Below are 22,600 nucleotides of genomic sequence, written 5' to 3'. Positions count from 1 at the left end.
TTTTGTTCTTAGACCCCCCTTTCTCCCGCTTGCTTCGACCCGATATTTGTTCGCGCGCATCCCGACAAAGCTCTCCCTCACTCTCTGTCGACATTCCCCCCTGTTATTTATCGTCGCGTCCCGTTTGTTTTACACTTCGAGAAAATTTCGTCTCATCTGGGCTTTGTCACTAACACATCCCCTTGACCCGATTCTGTCTTAGAAACTTTCTGACGTTAAAGTTTGTAATTAGTCGAAATTTCTACGCGCTTTTACGACCCTCACAATCGCAGCTATATTCAAAAGGAATTAAGTTGGCTTAGGGATAGGTCTCCCTAGCCTTCGGTGGCAAGTGGCCACCTCGTGCTTTGTTTATACGTTAACGCACCAATGTAATTAATGTATCACACTTTATATTTTGTTATGTATCTGATTGATGTATGTAAACTTGATTAATGTAATAAAGATTAGGAAACCCTCTGTAGTGCTCTGCGGAACAGAGGAGTACTCTGATCCCCGCAAGGAGAAATGATGATTTTCCTAATGGAAAAAAAAAAAAAAAAAAAGCATACTCCTCGAATCAATCGGATCTTTGCCTATATCCTATGATTTATGGCCAATCAGCTTATTTGTCTTCACCCACGTGAACGGAGGAAAAGGGGAATTATTGAGGGGTCGGCAATTTCCAGTGTGGTGAGATTTGTAACAGATAAGGGGAAAACAAAGGATGCTTCGGTTTTCGTTAAAGGAAGTGGCTGTTTTATCAGTTTTCCCACGTTAGAAAACTGTTAATTTCACACCATAATGAAAGAATATTTTTCTACAATAATTTAAGTTTATTTTTAAATTGTTAACTAGACCCAGGGGCTATTCGGATCTCACAATTGTCTGTGATAAACTAATGATATTTTCTAAACCAAGTGCCCGTTCCTTTTTATCAACTGTATTGGGACCATTAAAACTTAAACCTTTGCTTAGCATTTTTTTATATGAATCTGCACAGTTGACAATTAAGTTAAGTTGACAATTATGCTATATCATTCTTGTGTTTATCAAGACTCTCAGATGGTACAAACTTGCATGATTTCATTGGTCAAGTAGACACCAATTGATATCTTAAATTTTTTAAGATAACATATTTTTTTCTAATATTTGCACTAACAAATTTTTTCATTTGCAGCCAAATATCAAATGATAATCTGATAGCAAATCAAATTTCATGAAAAATGGACCAAATATTTAAACTTGGCACCCTTGAAAACCACTTAAAACATATTTTGTGCTTGCTGGTAACTTTGTATAATGTAATTTTCCTATTTGAATGTCAATATACTGGTGGGTCCATAGGAAGAAAGAACTGTTGCAGAAGGAGGTTGAAGATAATTCAATCAAAATTAGTAGTTGACCTCTTCCTGGAAGAGAGAATGGTCAATGACTACTAATTAATACTGGTCTACTATTAATATTTGAAAAATGATCTGTGTTGGATAGGTTGTGATGGTTCCACATGTGATCGAAGTTGATAACCTTAACATCTGAAAGACTTCATAAAGACTTGTTTAAATAAAAAAAAATTTGTAAAAATGTGAGAATAATTGTTTTTATTTGATCCCATAAAAAACTGATGGAAAAGTAGAGCTCAGCTAAAAACATTTATATAAAAGAAACTTTGAAAGTTGTGGCATAATAATAGTTGAAGCAGATTTGACAGTAAAACTCAACATGTGAATAAAGTGCACATTATATAGACTACAGCTACAGGAAATTTTGAATGAACTTTGAGCTCTACTTGTAACTTAAAATTGTTTCACATACATTAATTTGACTGAATGTTAAAACATCTTTAAGCAGTATCAGTTAAGGAAGTTTGGGGCAATGGATTTATGAGTTAATAAGGGGGAGCATGGTGTCCAGTTTCATGGTAGTTAAGTATGTCCTTGTAAAAATCGTGTTTATAGAAAAATTATAAATATGGGTTTGGTTTATTTGGTTACAGCAACACAACACATGAGCGATCTGCCAAGGAGGCCCCTATTTAGATGTTATTAATGTGAAGAAAACCCAGAAAAATCCATGTGGCCAGTCTGGCCATGTGGAGTTTTCTGGGCAGTCTGTTAGTGATAGACAAACCCATAAGAAACTACCAGAGTTTGGTAGTTTTATCCACTTAGTTACTGAGTTACTGGGTACTTATTGAGTTGCAATTTGAAAAAATTGCAGAAAATTCCATATAAATTCCTTTGCCATCTGTTTGACTGTCTGTCCTTCCTTAATCTTGAGAACAGAGTTAGATAAATGAAGGTCAAGACCAAATATGGAAAACTTAAGAGCAGGAGGACCAGATTAACTATATACGGACTTCCAGTTTGTGCTGCAAGTCATGTTATTTCAATTCAAAAATTTTCCCTGAATGGAGTTAGATAGATACTTAACCAGCACAACTTTATTGCTAATAGAAAAAGTATGCTGTACACAAGCAAACACTACTACACTCCATGCAGGCAAGTGCTCTGTGCTACCTGTCACAATAATGTCCTAATGACAATGATATAGTGTGTATTTTGTGCTATATTATTATTATTATTTCAGTAATTAAGTGAATATAATACATATTTTTTTTTAAACTGTATCCTTTTTGTAGGAATTATATTGTAATTATTTATAATCTATATACCTATTTTTAAATCTATAAAATGAATTTCTATTTAAGTTTAAATTAAAAATATTTTTAAAACAAGCAATAGTATATTAGCTTGAAATACCTTTTTAATAGTTGTAAAATGCAATTTAAATAGTATTGATAATTAAAAACACAAAATAAATATTAATTATTCAAAACATTTGTTTAAAGAACATTACAAATTTTGATTAATTAGCAAAATTTATCTGAAATATTAAAATTAAAAATTATTGGGATAATTTTACTCATGTAACCCAATATGAAGTCTGTTCTGTTTTTTTCCTTTGATATTTTACCTAAGGACAAGGGGCTTAAAGTGTCATCAGATTAATTCCCTTTATTTGCTTTCCTGTCAGATTTGTATGAAAAGAGCACAGACTGTAGGCAATATTAGAAATAAAAACAATTTTATGTCAGAACATTGTCTTCCCTTTTATCGGTAACCACTGCATCTGATCCACAGAACTTCATATAAATATTAGTATTATTTTTTATTTGCTCTTGCTCATATAGTTTTATATACAACTAGCAGATGAGCCCGGCATTACTCGGGCAAAAAGTAATGATAGCAAACATTAAGATTATTAGATTATAGCTGATCTTACCTGTTTTCACCGGGTGCAAGAATTAAGTTCCCCCTCTTCCGAGAATAATTAGAGAATTTTTAGATGGGTCTAAAAATATGTTCATTTTTATGCACAAATGCAAAAAAACCACATCTAAAATAGTACAGCAGAAACTGAGTTCTTCAGGGTAATCCTTAATCCTCTTCCTCTCCTTGCAAGGGGAAAATTTTTAAAATTCCCTTCTTAGCATGCATTCTCATGATTTGCTGTAGCTGTGTACCAAATTTCAACTTTTTACTCTTAACCGTTTGGGCTCTGCACTTATTATCATTTCATCAACCCATCTTGATTACAGTCGACTCCCCTATAACGTGGTAGTTACGTTCCACTTTATAAGAATTTCGCGTTGTAGGAATCCTTAAATACATGAGCCAATCACAGCGTGGCATGTGTACAGTTTACGGACTACGGCTGTTTGAAAGGTTTTCTTCCATAAAATTAACCGATTCTAGACTAATTTGACTCAACATTTCCAAAACACGTATAATTTTTTGGGAATAATCTGTATAAACTATGCTATAAACAAAAAATTGTAGGATTACTTACCGAGTGTGCACCGTTCGACGATGCCATTGTTTAAGCTTGTTTTTGTCGCGGAGCAGCACACCAAATGGCGGGTGCATTTTCTGATAAGTTATTTTTCTGCGAAAAATTTGCTGAACTTTGGAGACATCATTAATAGAAATAATTTTTATGGCCATTGAATAAGAAATGTTTTTTTCACAAGAAATGTATAAAATTACAGTACTGTATTAGACTTACAGTACCTAATTTATATACTGTACAGACGATAGTAAACTCAACTTACCCGCCTAAACTCTCTGTAGCTTGTAAGTAGTTCAGCTGCTTGTCCACTATTGGTCCAGATTCTACCAATCCTATCGCAACACGAGTCAGCGATGACGTTTTACCACATTTTACGAGTCTCTTTTAGCGTCTTTATACGAATATGGTCACAATTTTTTTGCTGTGATATACGAATCCGCATTATATGAACTCGCGTTATAGGGGGTCTACTGTATATATATAGATTATAAAATATTTATGTGATTGACTATTATTTTTATTTAGTTGATTGTTTAGTGATCTATTAATTTATATTTCAAGTGATTTGGGGCAAATAAATTTTATTTGATAGTATTTTATATTCTCAGCATTGTATGATTGTTCTATTTATTTATATACATGAATTCCTTATCACTCAATTTCATCATTTAGAACAAAATTTCAACTATTGACAATAAAGACTACCAATCAATTACTAGAACTTGGTNATGTATGTATGCATGATTGTATAAATGATAATACTGTATTAGATTAATCATTCTGCATTATATGCCATGTAATTATTATTCATTTTACTTCAAATATTAATGTAAAACAAGTATTTTAACACATATATGTACTAAAAGACTTATTATGACACCTTGTGAACATGCAGCCCAAGTTTATTACTTCCAAATGTTTTCGGTCATGTTAAATGTCAAGGTGTCATAGTAAGTCTTTTAATACTGAATAATATGCAGAACGAATTACACATATATTTTGTACAATTATTGGATGTAGTCCTTTGTTGTTGTTGTTGTTGTTGTTGTCAGTCTGATATCTAAATTTTGAAGATGATACTTAGTTTTGGAACTTTTAAAGACATCTTAATTTTTAAATTTTAGTGCATATTTAAAATAATAATAATAATAATGCTTNGAAAATTGAAATTGAAATGTATATATTTTGTATTTTTTGAGTCATTAAAATCTTTGATCTATTGATAAATTTAGACTTATTTTTAGTTCATTGGATTTTTTTATGGCAGTCATGGATTGTACTCTCATTGTTAAGTATTATTGTTGTAGGTAATTTACTTAATATGACTATTTAAACATTGAAAACAAAAATATAAAGGATATTTTACTTTATAAAAAATTGTTATAAATCATTAACTAGATGAAATTGGAGTAATAAAACTTAAATTTTTGTCAATTATCATTCATTTCTTCATTTATATTTCTTTAATATTTATTAATAAAACAATAGTAATTCATAATTAGATTAAATATAGTATAACAACAAGTAGGTCTTCAAAATGCAAAAGCCTGTAACAATTTTTCTCCTGTACATATGCTAACTCTAGTAGATTATAATGAGCAGCTTAAGTATGGCTTATGACTACCATGTTGTGTTTCTTACAAAGGAAGATTAAGTTATGTAAAGAAGTAACAAATACCGTTTTCTTTTATTATACACTAGCAGATAAGCCCAGCGTTGCTTGGGCAAAAAGTAACAATAGCGAAGATTAAGATTATTACATTACAGCCAATCTTACCTGTTTTCACAGAATGCAAGAATTAGGTTCCCTGTTTCCAGACTAATTAGAAAATTTTTAGATGGGTCTAAAATTATGTTTGATTTAATGCAAAAAACCGCATCTGCACCTGTAAATCTTGCACGTTGCTTTCTCTTAACACTTCCATTGTTGAAGCCTTAATCCTGTTCCTTTCCCTGTGGGGGGATTCCGAAAAATCCCTTGTTAGTATGCGTTCTTGTGATGTACCCTAACTGTGTACCAAATTTTAAATTTCAACTCCTAACTGTGCTGAAATGCTCACGATGAAATGCTTGTATACACATGCACCGTCTATCATAGGATAAATGTACTATGCCAGAAACCTTTGCGGGAGTGTATTAAACAACTTCCCAAAGTTTCATGACAATCGGATAAATGGTGTAGAAATGCATGAAGGACACACAGACAGCATACATTCGTTTATGTTAATGTTATGTTATCTAACATTAATCTATATATATAAAAATATATATAGATTAATATTAGATTAACATAACATTAATCTATATATAAAAATATATATAGATTAATGTTATGTTATCTAACATTAATGTTTTTCTTATCATTTATTGTAAAAATAAATGTTTTCTCAACATCTAATTTTTGTACTTAATGTTTTTAACTTTTAATATTATTGTAGACATATCCTATAATTTACATTCGTGATCATTCTAAATTGCAGCTAAACTTCAGTATTTCTATTTTTTCTATAGCTATGTATTCATTTTTGTTCCTACATTTGAAAAATGTTAATTTTGTTAGTTTTAAATTGTGCTTAACTAAAGAAAGCAATGAAATTTTTACTGCTTTTTATCATGTGAAAAAGTTGCTTTATACCTTTGATGATTCAAATGCACATAAAACTTGTCTTGCATATTTTTGATATGTTATGAGTTACTGTATCAAATGTACTGTACCAATTTTTGTCACAACTCAACAAACATAATATAAAATTTATCATGGTATATATAATCTGATATTCACAGTAAAACTTACAATAATATCTGAAATATGCCAATGATTAAGTTCATGTAACATTTGTAAGAGGATGTAGAGAAAATTTATAATATAGTTCCCAACCTATTGCCTTTAGACCCCTAGGATTTGTGAATCACAAGTTAGGAAGTATTAGAAAGGATTCATTGACAGTTCAAATTGTTTTGAAAAACATATGTCAATGGATTAAATATGAAATACAGTATATATATTTCTAATATAGACACTTGTATTTTTAAATTTGCAAAATTTAAATTATGCTAAAAATAAATTTTTAAATAATGTTATAAAACTAAAACACATATTTACTGAGAGAAGATAAATTATTTATTTTGGGGGGGGCGTGACTTGACCGTGAGCGCTGCTGGTGACTTTGTTTCTACACCTCGATGTGAATCTAGAATTTAGTGTATTTTTTCAATTTTATTATCTGAATTAATCAAAAGTGTTTAATACTAATAAGAAATAACCAAATTCGAGGAAAATTAATAATTAATAAGTATGCAACGTTCACCAAAAAAACGTGGTAGACCGCCAACTAATAGAAGCAAACCGGAAAGCAAAAAGACGCAACCAGGTACATCTAATTTCAAGCTTATAACAGACTACAACTTATCAATGGATAAAGAATTACAGGAATCGTCTACGGCAAACAATGGTTCACATACGGATATATCTAAACAAAATCTACAAAGCTTTTCAGGTGAGTCCAATGTAATTAATTCATCTACTCCAATAAGCTCGAATGACACTTTAACAGCAGATCTATGGAATAGGATATCTGAATTGATTAATACTTCTAATGATAAACTATCTGCACAAATGGAATATATAAAAGAAGAACTGAATTTAATTCATGGTACTATACGGGAAAATAAAATTCAATTTGAAAAAATGGAAAGTTCAATAGATAATCTAAAAATTCAAATTGACAATTTAAAATCTGAAAAGGAACTGATACAGTATAAAATGGATACTCTAATTAATGACTGTCATTATAATAATATAGTATTATACAACTATCCTTCGTCAAAAAGCACTTCCAAACCAGAAATTCTTAAATTCATCAACTTAACATTAAACCTAAATAATGTAACTCAGGAGGATATCCTAGATATAATTCAAATAACCAAATCAACCAACCAGATTATAAAACTATCACTTAGTACGAAACAGACCCGTGATCAAATATATAATGCTTTCATATCAAAGAAACAACGTAAATTAATGGAAGACTGGGGTAATATACAGATAGCACCTGATCTTACTAAAGAAACACGTAAAAGAAGAAAACACTTATTGCCAATATATTATGAATTAAGAAACCAAAATCAATCAGTTAAACTACGTAACGACAATTTGCTAATAGACTGCAATAAATTAACTTTTAGTATTAATACAGGAAAATTAGTCTACGTGGATACCTTTCAGCCTTTCTCTGCTTCACCAGAATCATCAAGTTGATATTTACAATAAAATAAAACTCACCAAGAAAAAACTATTAAAAATATACATCCGACTACAGTTTTAAATTGGAATAGTCAAGGCTTAAAGAATAAATTTCTATCAACAAATTACTTTCAATTAAATTATGTTTCAGAAACAATAGGTATAACCGAAACTTGGATTATATTTGATTAATTTTATAATTCAGTGTTCTTAACAATGAAAATAACAAGATTACTAGAATTTATTACAAAATGTCGAATTATGTTAATGAAATCGAAACCAGATTCAGCAATATTCCAGAAATAACTAACCTAAATTTTGATATAATATATAAACAAATAATTCAAATAATGAATGATTACACTCCAAAAATGTCAACGTCTTTCAGGGATACGTGAATCTTTTAACATCTCCCGAATACTCCAAAACGACTCATCTCAAGATTATAGAAATATTTTAAACAGTCTGAACTGAATAAAAAAGATCTCTACAGTCTGTATAACTTTTTCATTGAAATCACAAAAATGTTGTAAATCTGAGCCAGTATATTAAATATTACCAACATTGTACATCTGACTGTTAATGTAAATAATATTATTATAACTATCAAATTGTTTGATACTGATATCCTGTATATTATGTAAATATTATTAAAAATTTATAATATCCCATTGTATGGCCCCCTGCAACAGGGACACTTCCCTTTATGCTAATAAAGATTATTATTATTATTATAAATTATTTATTTTGTATAGTTTCATAACAATATAAATAGAAATAACTTATACAAAACTTTAAAATTAAATTTTTATACTCAATAATTTGAATATTAAATTAAAATTTGTTCATAGTAACACTAATATATTTATTAAATTGATAAAATCAGATACCTATAATAATTAAATATATTATATATGTGTGAAAAGAAATGATGATGAAATTAGAGGGATTTGATTGCAGACTTACCAATAGATAAATCAACAGCTAATTTTTTTTTAAATACCATATATCTGCACAGATAAGATGAGATGAGGTATAAATTTTCGTCAAAGTTTTATAGTTTTAGCATATATCTGTCCTATATGACAACCCCCAAACTATCAACGGCCTATGAATTTAGTTTAGATCAGCGATCATCATCTGGATAATAACACTGTATAGTGTATACAGAATTATGTCCAATTCATAATTTTTCAAATGAACAAATTTTATTTTCTTGCATCTGGCAGCACTACCTTGTTATTGTTGCAAACATTTGCACTGATTTGGACATTCAAGTGACCTTGACTATTCACAAAAACATCGTATGGACCATTCTATTTTGTGGACATACCCTACTCTCTAATAGTAAATAATTACAGTTTGTCCACTTTTTATAACGGTTTTAATTTATATAAATTTCATGTAATTTTTTTTGTATCTGTCCTATAAGACGACCCCGGATTTTAGGGGCCTTTTTTTATGATTCAATTATCATTTTATCTGCACAGATATACGGTGTGTTAAATTGTTATGTAAACAGTAAAATTTACAAAACATGAAAAATATGTCAAATTAGTGTAATATAAAATATTTATTTTGAAAAATAAAGTGTTTTTAATTTTTAAGAGAGACCTTATATTTCCTATGGCCCCTAATTAAACCACTGATTTTAATTGGGATGTTAGGATGATTGACCAATTAAGATAGTTTACAAAACAAAACTGTCTCCTTGTTTCAGCAATCATTGAGTAACTTTTGGTTTCTATAAAAATGTTTTGTTTGCTTAGTATCAAGGATGAATGCTTTTAAATAATAAATAAAAAGACACCTTGTGAATCAAGCAAATATGTCATACTTTAAAAAATTTTTTAAATTCAGAATTAATGGGTCTTCCTCAGTTAGAACAAAAGAAATTAACAGAATTGAACAAACATTTGAAAATAAACAGAATATATATAAATTTAAATACAAACAGTAACCGATTAGAAAATAATATATAATAACAACAAAAAGAATGCAAAAATTAAATAAACATAATAAAATAAAATACAATATGATAAATAAATTAAGTGTATAAAGAAGAATTGCTATTTTGGATTGTGCTAATGTAGGGCAACAAAGTAATCTATACTTAATACATGCAACAAAGTGTCAATATCCCTGTAATTGATGCAATGCTGTTTACTGTGGGCTTTGTAGATTTCTAAAGCCTCTAAGTATTCAAGGATAAAACAGTTTTGGATGATCTCATCAGTTTACCTTCCTCTCATTTAACAAGTATCTGCTGTAGTTTGTGTAAGATGCCAGCATTACCCAAATCTTTGTTGACTGTGTACTGGTGTTCTTTCATTCTTAGTGCAAGATTATATGTGGTGACCCTACATAGAGAAGCTTTTCATCAAACCACTGGTTACTTGCTGGATTCACAAGGTGTCTTTTTATTAATTACTTACAGTCTTATTCAGTTTTTTACAAGTTTATCACATTGCCTTTAAATAAGTTGGAATTTAAATTTGGCAAAAGATACACATAATTTTCCTGTTTTAATTAATAGATAATTTATTAAATTATATAAAATAATATTATGTTTTATTTTCAAGCATACTATGATTTACAAAAAAATTCTTTTAAAACAATGTCATGAAATTGTATTTCTTCCAATACTCAGGAAGTTTAAATTGTTTGGTGTTCACTAGGTGCTCTGCATTGTGATGATGTTACTTTGTTACATGAGATTAAAGGAGCTGACAGCATATTGAGCCTACTATCATTATACTATGATTGAATGTAAATGTTCATTTCATTTACTGATACATTTCAATTATCAAATACTGTTCATTTCAGTTTTATTTCATACTTATTACTTAAGCATTTTTTTTTTACTAGTATGAGGGCTATTTTTTAAGTAGAGCCCATTTTTAATAAGAAGAAAAATACTGTAAATATCATTAAAATATATTTTTTTCCATATTCTATATACTTTTATCTACTTTTCTACATAATTTCCATTTTTGTTCAAACATTTTGTCATACCGCTCAAAAATTTTTAAATTCCAACTTCAAAGAAATCTGTCGCTTACTGCCGGAAGACATTAGGCCATGCCGCTTGTCTTGTATGGTACAGCAAATTTTCTCAAGGTCACAATAAGCATCAGAATTGATTGTTGTGCCTCTTGGCATAAAATCCACGAACAAAGTCCCTTTCCTGTCCTAAAAGATAGTTACCATGATCTTTTGTGCTGAAATTGAATAACCAATTGTATCTTACAGTCAGTGGTCAACTCAATTTTCTTAAACATTATAAACTTCTACAGTTCAGCACACAGACAGACAATACGACTGCAAATGGCATCTAAACACGTGCAAAGCATACTGAAAACAGATGCTCATGCACACTGTTGCAATCACGCATCATTCTCACTCTCATTCACAAATGGACCTTATTTAAAAAATAGCCCTCGTAGATTTTTATTTTAGGATTGTAGAGAAGAGACTTAATAGATTATATTTATTTATGACTAAACTTTTCATTCTGATATATCAGAAGCATATGACGTGAATTGTACAATTCACATCATATGCTTCTGATTATATATAAAATTTTTACCTCAAAATTTTATATATAATTTTGGAGTAAAAATTTGCTTAAATTTCAATGCAGAACGATTATCTAATGTTATAATTTATATAACCATGTATGTATGCATGATTGTATAAATGATAATACTGTATTAGATTAATCATTCTGCATTATATGCCATGTAATTATTATTCATTTTACTTCAAATATTAATGTAAAACAAGTATTTTAACACATATATGTACTAAAAGACTTATTATGACACCTTGTGAACATGCAGCCCAAGTTTATTACTTCCAAATGTTTTCGGTCATGTTAAATGTCAAGGTGTCATAGTAAGTCTTTTAATACTGAATAATATGCAGAACGAATTACACATATATTTTGTACAATTATTGGATGTAGTCCTTTGTTGTTGTTGTTGTTGTTGTTGTCAGTCTGATATCTAAATTTTGAAGATGATACTTAGTTTTGGAACTTTTAAAGACATCTTAATTTTTAAATTTTAGTGCATATTTAAAATAATAATAATAATAATGCTTTCTCACAAGTTTATAAATATAAATTCTTAAAATGAATTAAATAGATTAGAATAAACTAGAATATTCTAAATATTCAAAATTGTATAGTAAGTCATTATTATTTATTATCATTGTTTAAACTATTGTGTTTTAAAAATGCATTATAATATCTGAATATATATATCTTTTCAAAATATTATTAAAAATACTTGTTTAATTTAATTATTATTACATATATTACTGTAACTACTTATTTTTTTTATTAATTTATACTAACAGTTTAACAACTATTTTTTATTATTCTTTTTGATAATGAAAAAGTTTAAGAAGAAATCACTTATAAATCATTACAAGTTTTTTATTGAAATTCTCACACAGTCAGAAATGATATTTAAAATTAAATATTATCAAATAAATAAGTATAATTATGAAAATTAAAAAACCGTATTATAATAAAAACCTGATTAATATATAATCATAATCTAAATATATAAAATTGCTTGTCCTGACTGACTGACTGAATGATTCACTCACTCACTGATTCATCATTGCCCAGAGCAGACCGCTTAACCTAAAGAGGTGAAATTTGGTAGACAGTTAGGGTACGTCATGAAAACGCACACTAAGAAGGGATTTTTCGAACTTCCTCTGTGGGGGGAGAGGGAGAGGATTTAGGCTTAACCGGAAGAATGGCTTCTACTGTACTATTTTAGATGCATATTTTTGTTTTTATCTGCGTTTTAGTAGGGTATGCCCTGGGAATGCACATTAAGAAGGGATTTTTCAAAATTCCTCTGCGGGGGGAGAGAGGGAGGATTAAGGCTTAACCGGAACAATGGCTTCTACTGTACTATTTTAGATGCATTTTTTTGTTTTTATCTGCGTTTTAGTAGGGTATGCCATGGCAATGCACACTAAGAAGGGATTTTTCAAAATTCCCCCGCGGGTGGGATAGGGAGAGGATTTAGTCTTCATCGAGTACTTAGGTGTATTAAATTAATAACATTTCAGACATTGTTATAAATATTTTTATCTATTTCGATTATAAAAATGTTTGAACTGTTTTAAATTTGAATTTGTTATTGCATATTGATTAGATTATAGAACGATTGTAAACGTTCCAGAAAATTGATCAAATTGAAAATAGTTTGTTTGATTCTCAGCAATCCTCATCATTCTCAGAAGTAGGTGTTATATAACAATTACTATGGTTGTTGAAATACTGAATATAAATGGAGTTTGCTTGCAAAATCCACGCAGGCAAAGTTGCGTGTAACAGCTAGTAATAATATATTTTAAAAATGTTCTGTACCTATATTAACTGTAATTCATATATAAATTTTGCATATTTTGTTTTTATTGCAAAAGTTGGAAAATGGTTTGTCTAAAGAAATTAATATTAAATAGTTTGCATTATTAATAATATCAATTAGTAATTAATTACATACAATTTTTATCTTGTAAGAGCTTTTTTTTAATGGTGTCACTGCCATTTTATCAGGGCTGTGGAGTCGTGTAAAAATCTACCGACTCCGACTCCGACTTTTCCTTACCATTCGACTCCGACTCTGACTAGAGGCAGGCTTGTTACCGAAAGAGACCCGGAAATTCTGATGTCATCATGTGACCTCAGAATAAAATATTCAATAAATAGAGTTGTAATAAAGATAGAGCGTAGAAACTTTTTATTCCAAAGCTAAAAGACTTCTTTAAGTAATATATAAATATGTATTCGATAATTTTTACTTTTCCGGCTGTTATATATAACAGAGGAAAAGTGTAGCGCTCGGTCAAAAAATGACCCCTCCCAAATTTTTACATTTTTTGGACTTGGGACATCTTGAAATTTTGAGATATGCAAAAGATTCAAGGTTTTTTCTACATGTCTGGATGTTAGACTGTGTGTGGGGAGCATGATTTCGTTCACCCTGTTTGAAGCCTAATAATTTCTGTCGTCAGAGTGGTCAGAATATGAGTCGAATGGTTTAACACAGGAGTTAGTTACTTAAGTCAAAGTGGTTGAACTAAATCATGTCCCCATATACATTCTAACATTTTAAGCGAGAACATCTTAACGGGTTTTACTGTACTATTATAAAATGGCAAAAAAGCTTATGAGGGTAAAGACGAGTTTTATTTTATTAAATTTTGAACGCTAATAACGAGTAAAATATTCATTAAGAGATATTACACGACCACTTTTATGTCTTACCCTGTCGACCTTTAATTAAGAACTAAAATTTAATAGTATTAATGCCTCTTTATATGCAAGCTACAGTGCCACATTTCGTTTCTTAAACTTTACCCATTCTGAGATATTGTTTAATATCTCAGAACAGAAAATAAAGAAATTAAACAAATTAGAGGCTAACACACACACATGCGCGCAAATTTTTCCCCTTTATTGACTTTTTTGAGGGGGTTCGGGAGGTCTCCAAATGTGTAGATTTGCAAAAAAAAAAAAACTTGGAGGGACAAATTTGACACGATTCCAATACTTTTCCATTTTATATACATAACAAGTTGGTAAGTAAAAAGGAGTTGGAGTAGGTGGATTTTTTGACGACTCCGACTCCGGGTAAAACATCAAAACTCCACGGTTCCGACTCCGACTCCACAGCCCTGCATTTTATAATGTAAATTCTTGACTTTTCAATAAATTTCACTTTATTTATATTTAAGTTACTGCATTTGTTTGTATTGAATTTAATAAATATTTAAGATTACATTTTTTATTTCCTTTCTTCAAAAATGAAATAGATTAATTTAAAATTTTTTATTAAAGGTTATGGAATTACTTGTTCATATTAATAAGCGTTTGAAATCAAGGCCACAAGTTCAACTTCCAATGGAAGCTCTTCTACTGCAATATGGAGATCCTGCAGCAACTACTTTTTCAATAAATTTTACCATAATTTATTTAAAATTGGGTTACCCTAGAATGGAAATTGACAGACAAATTTCATTAATTCCAAATTTATTGTCTTGCATAGATAATAAACCTCTACAGCATAAAGAAAGGTTTGTTTGCAAATACTTATTATTTAAATATAAATTTCTATAATTTTAAAATAAAATGTAGAAGAGTAATAGGCTATAATATAGAAAAATATTAAAATTTCTACTATAATTTTGGAATTTATTTTTATTTTAGAAAATTATTTTGATTTTTCCAAAGACCCTTAAAAAGTTAACTTTCTAGATAAAACTTCAAAACTTTTTATATTGAATTAATACTTTTGGCATTCTAAGCATTAAATTCAAATTTAATGCAAAACAAATACAGTAGAGTTCCATACAACGCATGGGATTCATTACGCATTATAGGAAATCGTGTTATTGAAACCTGTATAATCACACAATTTATGAAAGTTTAAACCTTGGCCTATAAGTTGAAAAAAAAAAAGTATACCTCTGATCAACATAATTCAAGGATGTTGCTTGCTTTATTTGTGTGTTGTACAGGACTCTACTATAGATTTTTATTCAGACAGAAATTGGGACCTCTATAGCTCAAGTATATAATTGGAACATGTTTCATTGGTCATCTATCTCTGCTGAGACATCTTTTTGATGATTTCTGATAGAATGTACAGTACCTCAGTTTATTTATGATAAGCATTATTTGGTTTTCTTTCCTAATTGGTTTTATTGATATCTGAGTAGGAAGACCTTTGTGAGGACCCAACTGAGGTCCGAAATCATGTAAATCGCGGTATTCTTATGGTTAAATAATAACGATAGATTAAATATGAGAGGAGAGGAAAATCCCATAATTTAAACAACGCAGCACAAAACGTAGACAACGAGTCTCGGATGACTCCAACACGTGCTAAACGAACTGTCAATGTCAGAATGAAAAGTTATAAGTCAGAGACAAGTGGTCATATGCAGGTAGAACTTTGACCCCAGTGCTCATAAACAGTCAATCTAGGGAAACAATTTTGGAAAAGAGGGAAAGATTTAAGAGAGATAAATCATTGTATATGATCGTTCGAGTACCCAGATGACAGAAATCGCGAGTAACGGAGCTAAATTATGAGCACAAATCTTGCAATTTTGTCAATAATCCCCAAGAACAATCAACAGAAAGGTGTCGAGCAGACACCTGGAATTGGACCTTTCCCGTGACCCGAGTCGGTCTCAGTTTTCCCCCGAACAAAAGAGAGACCAATCAGGAAGTGAGGAAGGGGACAAGGGGCCAATCAGAAGTCCGAATAGTGGGAGAAAAAAAACTATAAAAATCGGAAAATCAAGGTCAGGAGAGCTCTCCTCCGACTTCACGAAAGGTCGTGACTGATATTGTGGTGTGTCACCAAGAACTTTGGACTCCTCCGCTTCCAATTTTCGATCGTCCACCTTGATCAGCAACAGCATCTCATCCGCCCCAGGGCCAGTCAGATGTAGAACTTCTCTCCTATCTGCATCTCCGACGAGAAGAACTAGTGAAGGATTGTCGATGTAAGCATAAATGTTAACAAATAAACGGCTTTCTTGTGTAAAACACTTGTCATCATTTGCCTCCTCCGTCACAGCCCACATACAACCTTCCCTTAGGTTCATCCTGACGCGGGATTAATAGATCCTACCTAGGAGACGGCAACCTTACACTGGCGTCAGAAGTGGGATTTTATGCCCAATCTACACCAGTTCTAACTTACACGTGGAGTGGGTTTCAAGTCCCCTATCTCCACCGGGTCGGCCATCTTACACCTTCAGTCCACAGGACCTAGCCTGGTTTATAGATAGATCTGAAATTAATAGTGGCTACTGATGCTTGAATTTGTAAGGGATGTTTAGATAAAGATTTTGAAAACAGTATGTTTTTAAAATCTTCATCTAAATATCCCTTGTCTCAAGTTAGAGATTTTTGTGTCTAACTAGGAAGGTTCCTTACTGTGCTTTAAGCAGAAGTGCTAGTTATTACTTGAAGCATTTGCATTGTTTTAAATAGATTCCTTTTTAGTAAAATCTACATTGTTTCTGACAGTCACTCTTTTTTTGAAGCTATTTGATTCTTCTACTTGATCAGTTTATTTCAACATTTGTCTCTCTGAACTGGCTTCTTGCAGTAGAGTTTTTTTCTTGTGGTTGCCAGAGCATGAGAGAATTGCAGAAGTGTAAATGCTGATTTACTGACTAACCAGGATACTTCTTACCTTTTATTGGGCCCAATCCAGCTTTTATTTTTTAATGATTTTTCTAGAGCTGTTAAAGACTGAACTACTTCTAGTCATTTAACACAATAGGGGAACTCTTGGTGTAAAGCATATTAAGGTATTTTTTGCCTAGCTTGTCTTCTGTGCAAAATGTGGGATCTTATTGTTTTTAGCATGAATTATATATGGTATGACAGACTCACTTTGTTCACTTGCTTAAACATGCTGACTGAAACTCTTTCTCAGTCTTTTACCACTTTTGTGACTGCTGAGGGGAGTTCTCTGCATATCATTTGTGAATGTACAAATCTCTGATTAGGCAGACTTGTATCATCTGAGTTTTTTTTTTTTTAGCTACTACCTTTCATATCTGTTGTTTCTTTTAAAGAGATCAGACTTCTGAGTAATTTTTATGGATTCTGCAATGGGCTTTTTTAGGTTAAATTACTGAAAGTACTGTTGGCTTTTTATCCCACCTGCACACTTTACAATCTACAAGACTGTTGATCATTCAAAAATGTTAAGAAGGAAACTTTTGTTACATTACTACAAATTTGAAAAAATTATAAAAATATTGTATTAAGTTTCTCACAAAAATTTTTGAGGTTGAGTATTAGCGAAGCTTCTTCTATGTGGCTTACAGAATTGTGTTTGTTCTCTAAATCTATATGATCGATTTGGATTGCCATTTTTCATTAGTTGCAATGAGAAATACAAAAATGTAATGAGGATCTATTTAAATGTAAAAAATAATGGTCTTGACTTTTTCAATATACAGTGGAGTAAAAGTGATAATGTCTGTGCTTTCTTATGCAACTGAGCACACCTAATGGAATTTAAGTCTAGGAGTAAAAAAAAAAAAAAAACAAAAAAGCATTGCTTGAGTGGAAAGTAGGTGAGAAAAATGAAATGAACAAAACATAAGAACAAAGTAATTGATGGCAATTGCTTTGTTTTTGGATCATTTTTCATGTTGGCCAGTGCAAGGATCATCTCTCCCATGGTTGGCAGGTAAAAGGATTGCCTCTTCTATGCCTGACAGGTGCAGGAACCTCTTCTTTCTTTCCAGTTTGCTTCAGTTTTATCGCAATATGACAAAGTTGTGCAATGTTCTAGCTATCTATATTATGTTGTTATTGTTAATATTTTCTTAAAATAAAAAGTTATTTATAGACTTTAAAGAATTAAAAGCTAGTGGCTTTCTTTCTTCAGTAACACATCACACAAGGAACAGTTGANTTTGTTCATAGTAACACTAATATATTTATTAAATTGATAAAATCAGATACCTATAATAATTAAATATATTATATATGTGTGAAAAGAAATGATGATGAAATTAGAGGGATTTGATTGCAGACTTACCAATAGATAAATCAACAGCTAATTTTTTTTTAAATACCATATATCTGCACAGATAAGATGAGATGAGGTATAAATTTTCGTCAAAGTTTTATAGTTTTAGCATATATCTGTCCTATATGACAACCCCCAAACTATCAACGGCCTATGAATTTAGTTTAGATCAGCGATCATCATCTGGATAATAACACTGTATAGTGTATACAGAATTATGTCCAATTCATAATTTTTCAAATGAACAAATTTTATTTTCTTGCATCTGGCAGCACTACCTTGTTATTGTTGCAAACATTTGCACTGATTTGGACATTCAAGTGACCTTGACTATTCACAAAAACATCGTATGGACCATTCTATTTTGTGGACATACCCTACTCTCTAATAGTAAATAATTACAGTTTGTCCACTTTTTATAACGGTTTTAATTTATATAAATTTCATGTAATTTTTTTTGTATCTGTCCTATAAGACGACCCCGGATTTTAGGGGCCTTTTTTTATGATTCAATTATCATTTTATCTGCACAGATATACGGTGTGTTAAATTGTTATGTAAACAGTAAAATTTACAAAACATGAAAAATATGTCAAATTAGTGTAATATAAAATATTTATTTTGAAAAATAAAGTGTTTTTAATTTTTAAGAGAGACCTTATATTTCCTATGGCCCCTAATTAAACCACTGATTTTAATTGGGATGTTAGGATGATTGACCAATTAAGATAGTTTACAAAACAAAACTGTCTCCTTGTTTCAGCAATCATTGAGTAACTTTTGGTTTCTATAAAAATGTTTTGTTTGCTTAGTATCAAGGATGAATGCTTTTAAATAATAAATAAAAAGACACCTTGTGAATCAAGCAAATATGTCATACTTTAAAAAATTTTTTAAATTCAGAATTAATGGGTCTTCCTCAGTTAGAACAAAAGAAATTAACAGAATTGAACAAACATTTGAAAATAAACAGAATATATATAAATTTAAATACAAACAGTAACCGATTAGAAAATAATATATAATAACAACAAAAAGAATGCAAAAATTAAATAAACATAATAAAATAAAATACAATATGATAAATAAATTAAGTGTATAAAGAAGAATTGCTATTTTGAATTGTGCTAATGTAGGGCAACAAAGTAATCTATACTTAATACATGCAACAAAGTGTCAATATCCCTGTAATTGATGCAATGCTGTTTACTGTGGGCTTTGTAGATTTCTAAAGCCTCTAAGTATTCAAGGATAAAACAGTTTTGGATGATCTCATCAGTTTACCTTCCTCTCATTTAACAAGTATCTGCTGTAGTTTGTGTAAGATGCCAGCATTACCCAAATCTTTGTTGACTGTGTACTGGTGTTCTTTCATTCTTAGTGCAAGATTATATGTGGTGACCCTACATAGAGAAGCTTTTCATCAAACCACTGGTTACTTGCTGGATTCACAAGGTGTCTTTTTATTAATTACTTACAGTCTTATTCAGTTTTTTACAAGTTTATCACATTGCCTTTAAATAAGTTGGAATTTAAATTTGGCAAAAGATACACATAATTTTCCTGTTTTAATTAATAGATAATTTATTAAATTATATAAAATAATATTATGTTTTATTTTCAAGCATACTATGATTTACAAAAAAATTCTTTTAAAACAATGTCATGAAATTGTATTTCTTCCAATACTCAGGAAGTTTAAATTGTTTGGTGTTCACTAGGTGCTCTGCATTGTGATGATGTTACTTTGTTACATGAGATTAAAGGAGCTGACAGCATATTGAGCCTACTATCATTATACTATGATTGAATGTAAATGTTCATTTCATTTACTGATACATTTCAATTATCAAATACTGTTCATTTCAGTTTTATTTCATACTTATTACTTAAGCATTTTTTTTTTACTAGTATGAGGGCTATTTTTTAAGTAGAGCCCATTTTTAATAAGAAGAAAAATACTGTAAATATCATTAAAATATATTTTTTTCCATATTCTATATACTTTTATCTACTTTTCTACATAATTTCCATTTTTGTTCAAACATTTTGTCATACCGCTCAAAAATTTTTAAATTCCAACTTCAAAGAAATCTGTCGCTTACTGCCGGAAGACATTAGGCCATGCCGCTTGTCTTGTATGGTACAGCAAATTTTCTCAAGGTCACAATAAGCATCAGAATTGATTGTTGTGCCTCTTGGCATAAAATCCACGAACAAAGTCCCTTTCCTGTCCTAAAAGATAGTTACCATGATCTTTTGTGCTGAAATTGAATAACCAATTGTATCTTACAGTCAGTGGTCAACTCAATTTTCTTAAACATTATAAACTTCTACAGTTCAGCACACAGACAGACAATACGACTGCAAATGGCATCTAAACACGTGCAAAGCATACTGAAAACAGATGCTCATGCACACTGTTGCAATCACGCATCATTCTCACTCTCATTCACAAATGGACCTTATTTAAAAAATAGCCCTCGTAGATTTTTATTTTAGGATTGTAGAGAAGAGACTTAATAGATTATATTTATTTATGACTAAACTTTTCATTCTGATATATCAGAAGCATATGACGTGAATTGTACAATTCACATCATATGCTTCTGATTATATATAAAATTTTTACCTCAAAATTTTATATATAATTTTGGAGTAAAAATTTGCTTAAATTTCAATGCAGAACGATTAATCTAATGTTATAATTTATATAACCATGTATGTATGCATGATTGTATAAATGATAATACTGTATTAGATTAATCATTCTGCATTATATGCCATGTAATTATTATTCATTTTACTTCAAATATTAATGTAAAACAAGTATTTTAACACATATATGTACTAAAAGACTTATTATGACACCTTGTGAACATGCAGCCCAAGTTTATTACTTCCAAATGTTTTCGGTCATGTTAAATGTCAAGGTGTCATAGTAAGTCTTTTAATACTGAATAATATGCAGAACGAATTACACATATATTTTGTACAATTATTGGATGTAGTCCTTTGTTGTTGTTGTTGTTGTTGTTGTCAGTCTGATATCTAAATTTTGAAGATGATACTTAGTTTTGGAACTTTTAAAGACATCTTAATTTTTAAATTTTAGTGCATATTTAAAATAATAATAATAATAATGCTTTCTCACAAGTTTATAAATATAAATTCTTAAAATGAATTAAATAGATTAGAATAAACTAGAATATTCTAAATATTCAAAATTGTATAGTAAGTCATTATTATTTATTATCATTGTTTAAACTATTGTGTTTTAAAAATGCATTATAATATCTGAATATATATATCTTTTCAAAATATTATTAAAAATACTTGTTTAATTTAATTATTATTACATATATTACTGTAACTACTTATTTTTTTTATTAATTTATACTAACAGTTTAACAACTATTTTTTATTATTCTTTTTGATAATGAAAAAGTTTAAGAAGAAATCACTTATAAATCATTACAAGTTTTTTATTGAAATTCTCACACAGTCAGAAATGATATTTAAAATTAAATATTATCAAATAAATAAGTATAATTATGAAAATTAAAAAACCGTATTATAATAAAAACCTGATTAATATATAATCATAATCTAAATATATAAAATTGCTTGTCCTGACTGACTGACTGAATGATTCACTCACTCACTGATTCATCATTGCCCAGAGCAGACCGCTTAACCTAAAGAGGTGAAATTTGGTAGACAGTTAGGGTACGTCATAGAAACGCACACTAAGAAGGGATTTTTCGAAATTCCTCCGCTGGGGGAGAGGGAGAGCATTAAGGCTTAACCGGAAGAACCGCTTCTATTGTACTATTTTAGATGCGATTTTTTGTTTTTATCTGCGTTTTAGTAGGGTATGCCATGGCAATGCACACTAAGAAGGGATTTTTCGAAATTCCCCCGCGGG

The 22,600-nt window shown here is 30.0% G+C and overlaps 1 protein-coding gene across 1 annotated transcript in view; it reads left to right on the top strand.

Annotated features, from left to right (window-relative positions):
* LOC111620872 (proteasome-associated protein ECM29 homolog) overlaps positions 1-22,600 on the top strand; it is a 95,467-nt gene that overhangs the window by 12,319 nt on the left and 60,548 nt on the right. The window contains exons 3-4 of the mRNA XM_023362875.1: positions 14,943-15,178; positions 15,240-15,243. Of these exons, the coding sequence (XP_023218643.1) occupies positions 14,943-15,178; positions 15,240-15,243 (240 nt within the window). The remainder of the gene's footprint in view (positions 1-14,942; positions 15,179-15,239; positions 15,244-22,600) is intronic.

This window comes from Centruroides sculpturatus, unplaced genomic scaffold, assembly GCF_000671375.1.
Source record: "Centruroides sculpturatus isolate CEXI.00-Female unplaced genomic scaffold, Cexi_2.0 scaffold240, whole genome shotgun sequence".
Classification (NCBI taxonomy): Eukaryota; Metazoa; Arthropoda; class Arachnida; order Scorpiones; family Buthidae; genus Centruroides; species Centruroides sculpturatus.
The sequence above is the reverse complement of the archived record's forward strand: the minus strand, read 5'-3'. Positions and strand labels throughout refer to the sequence as shown.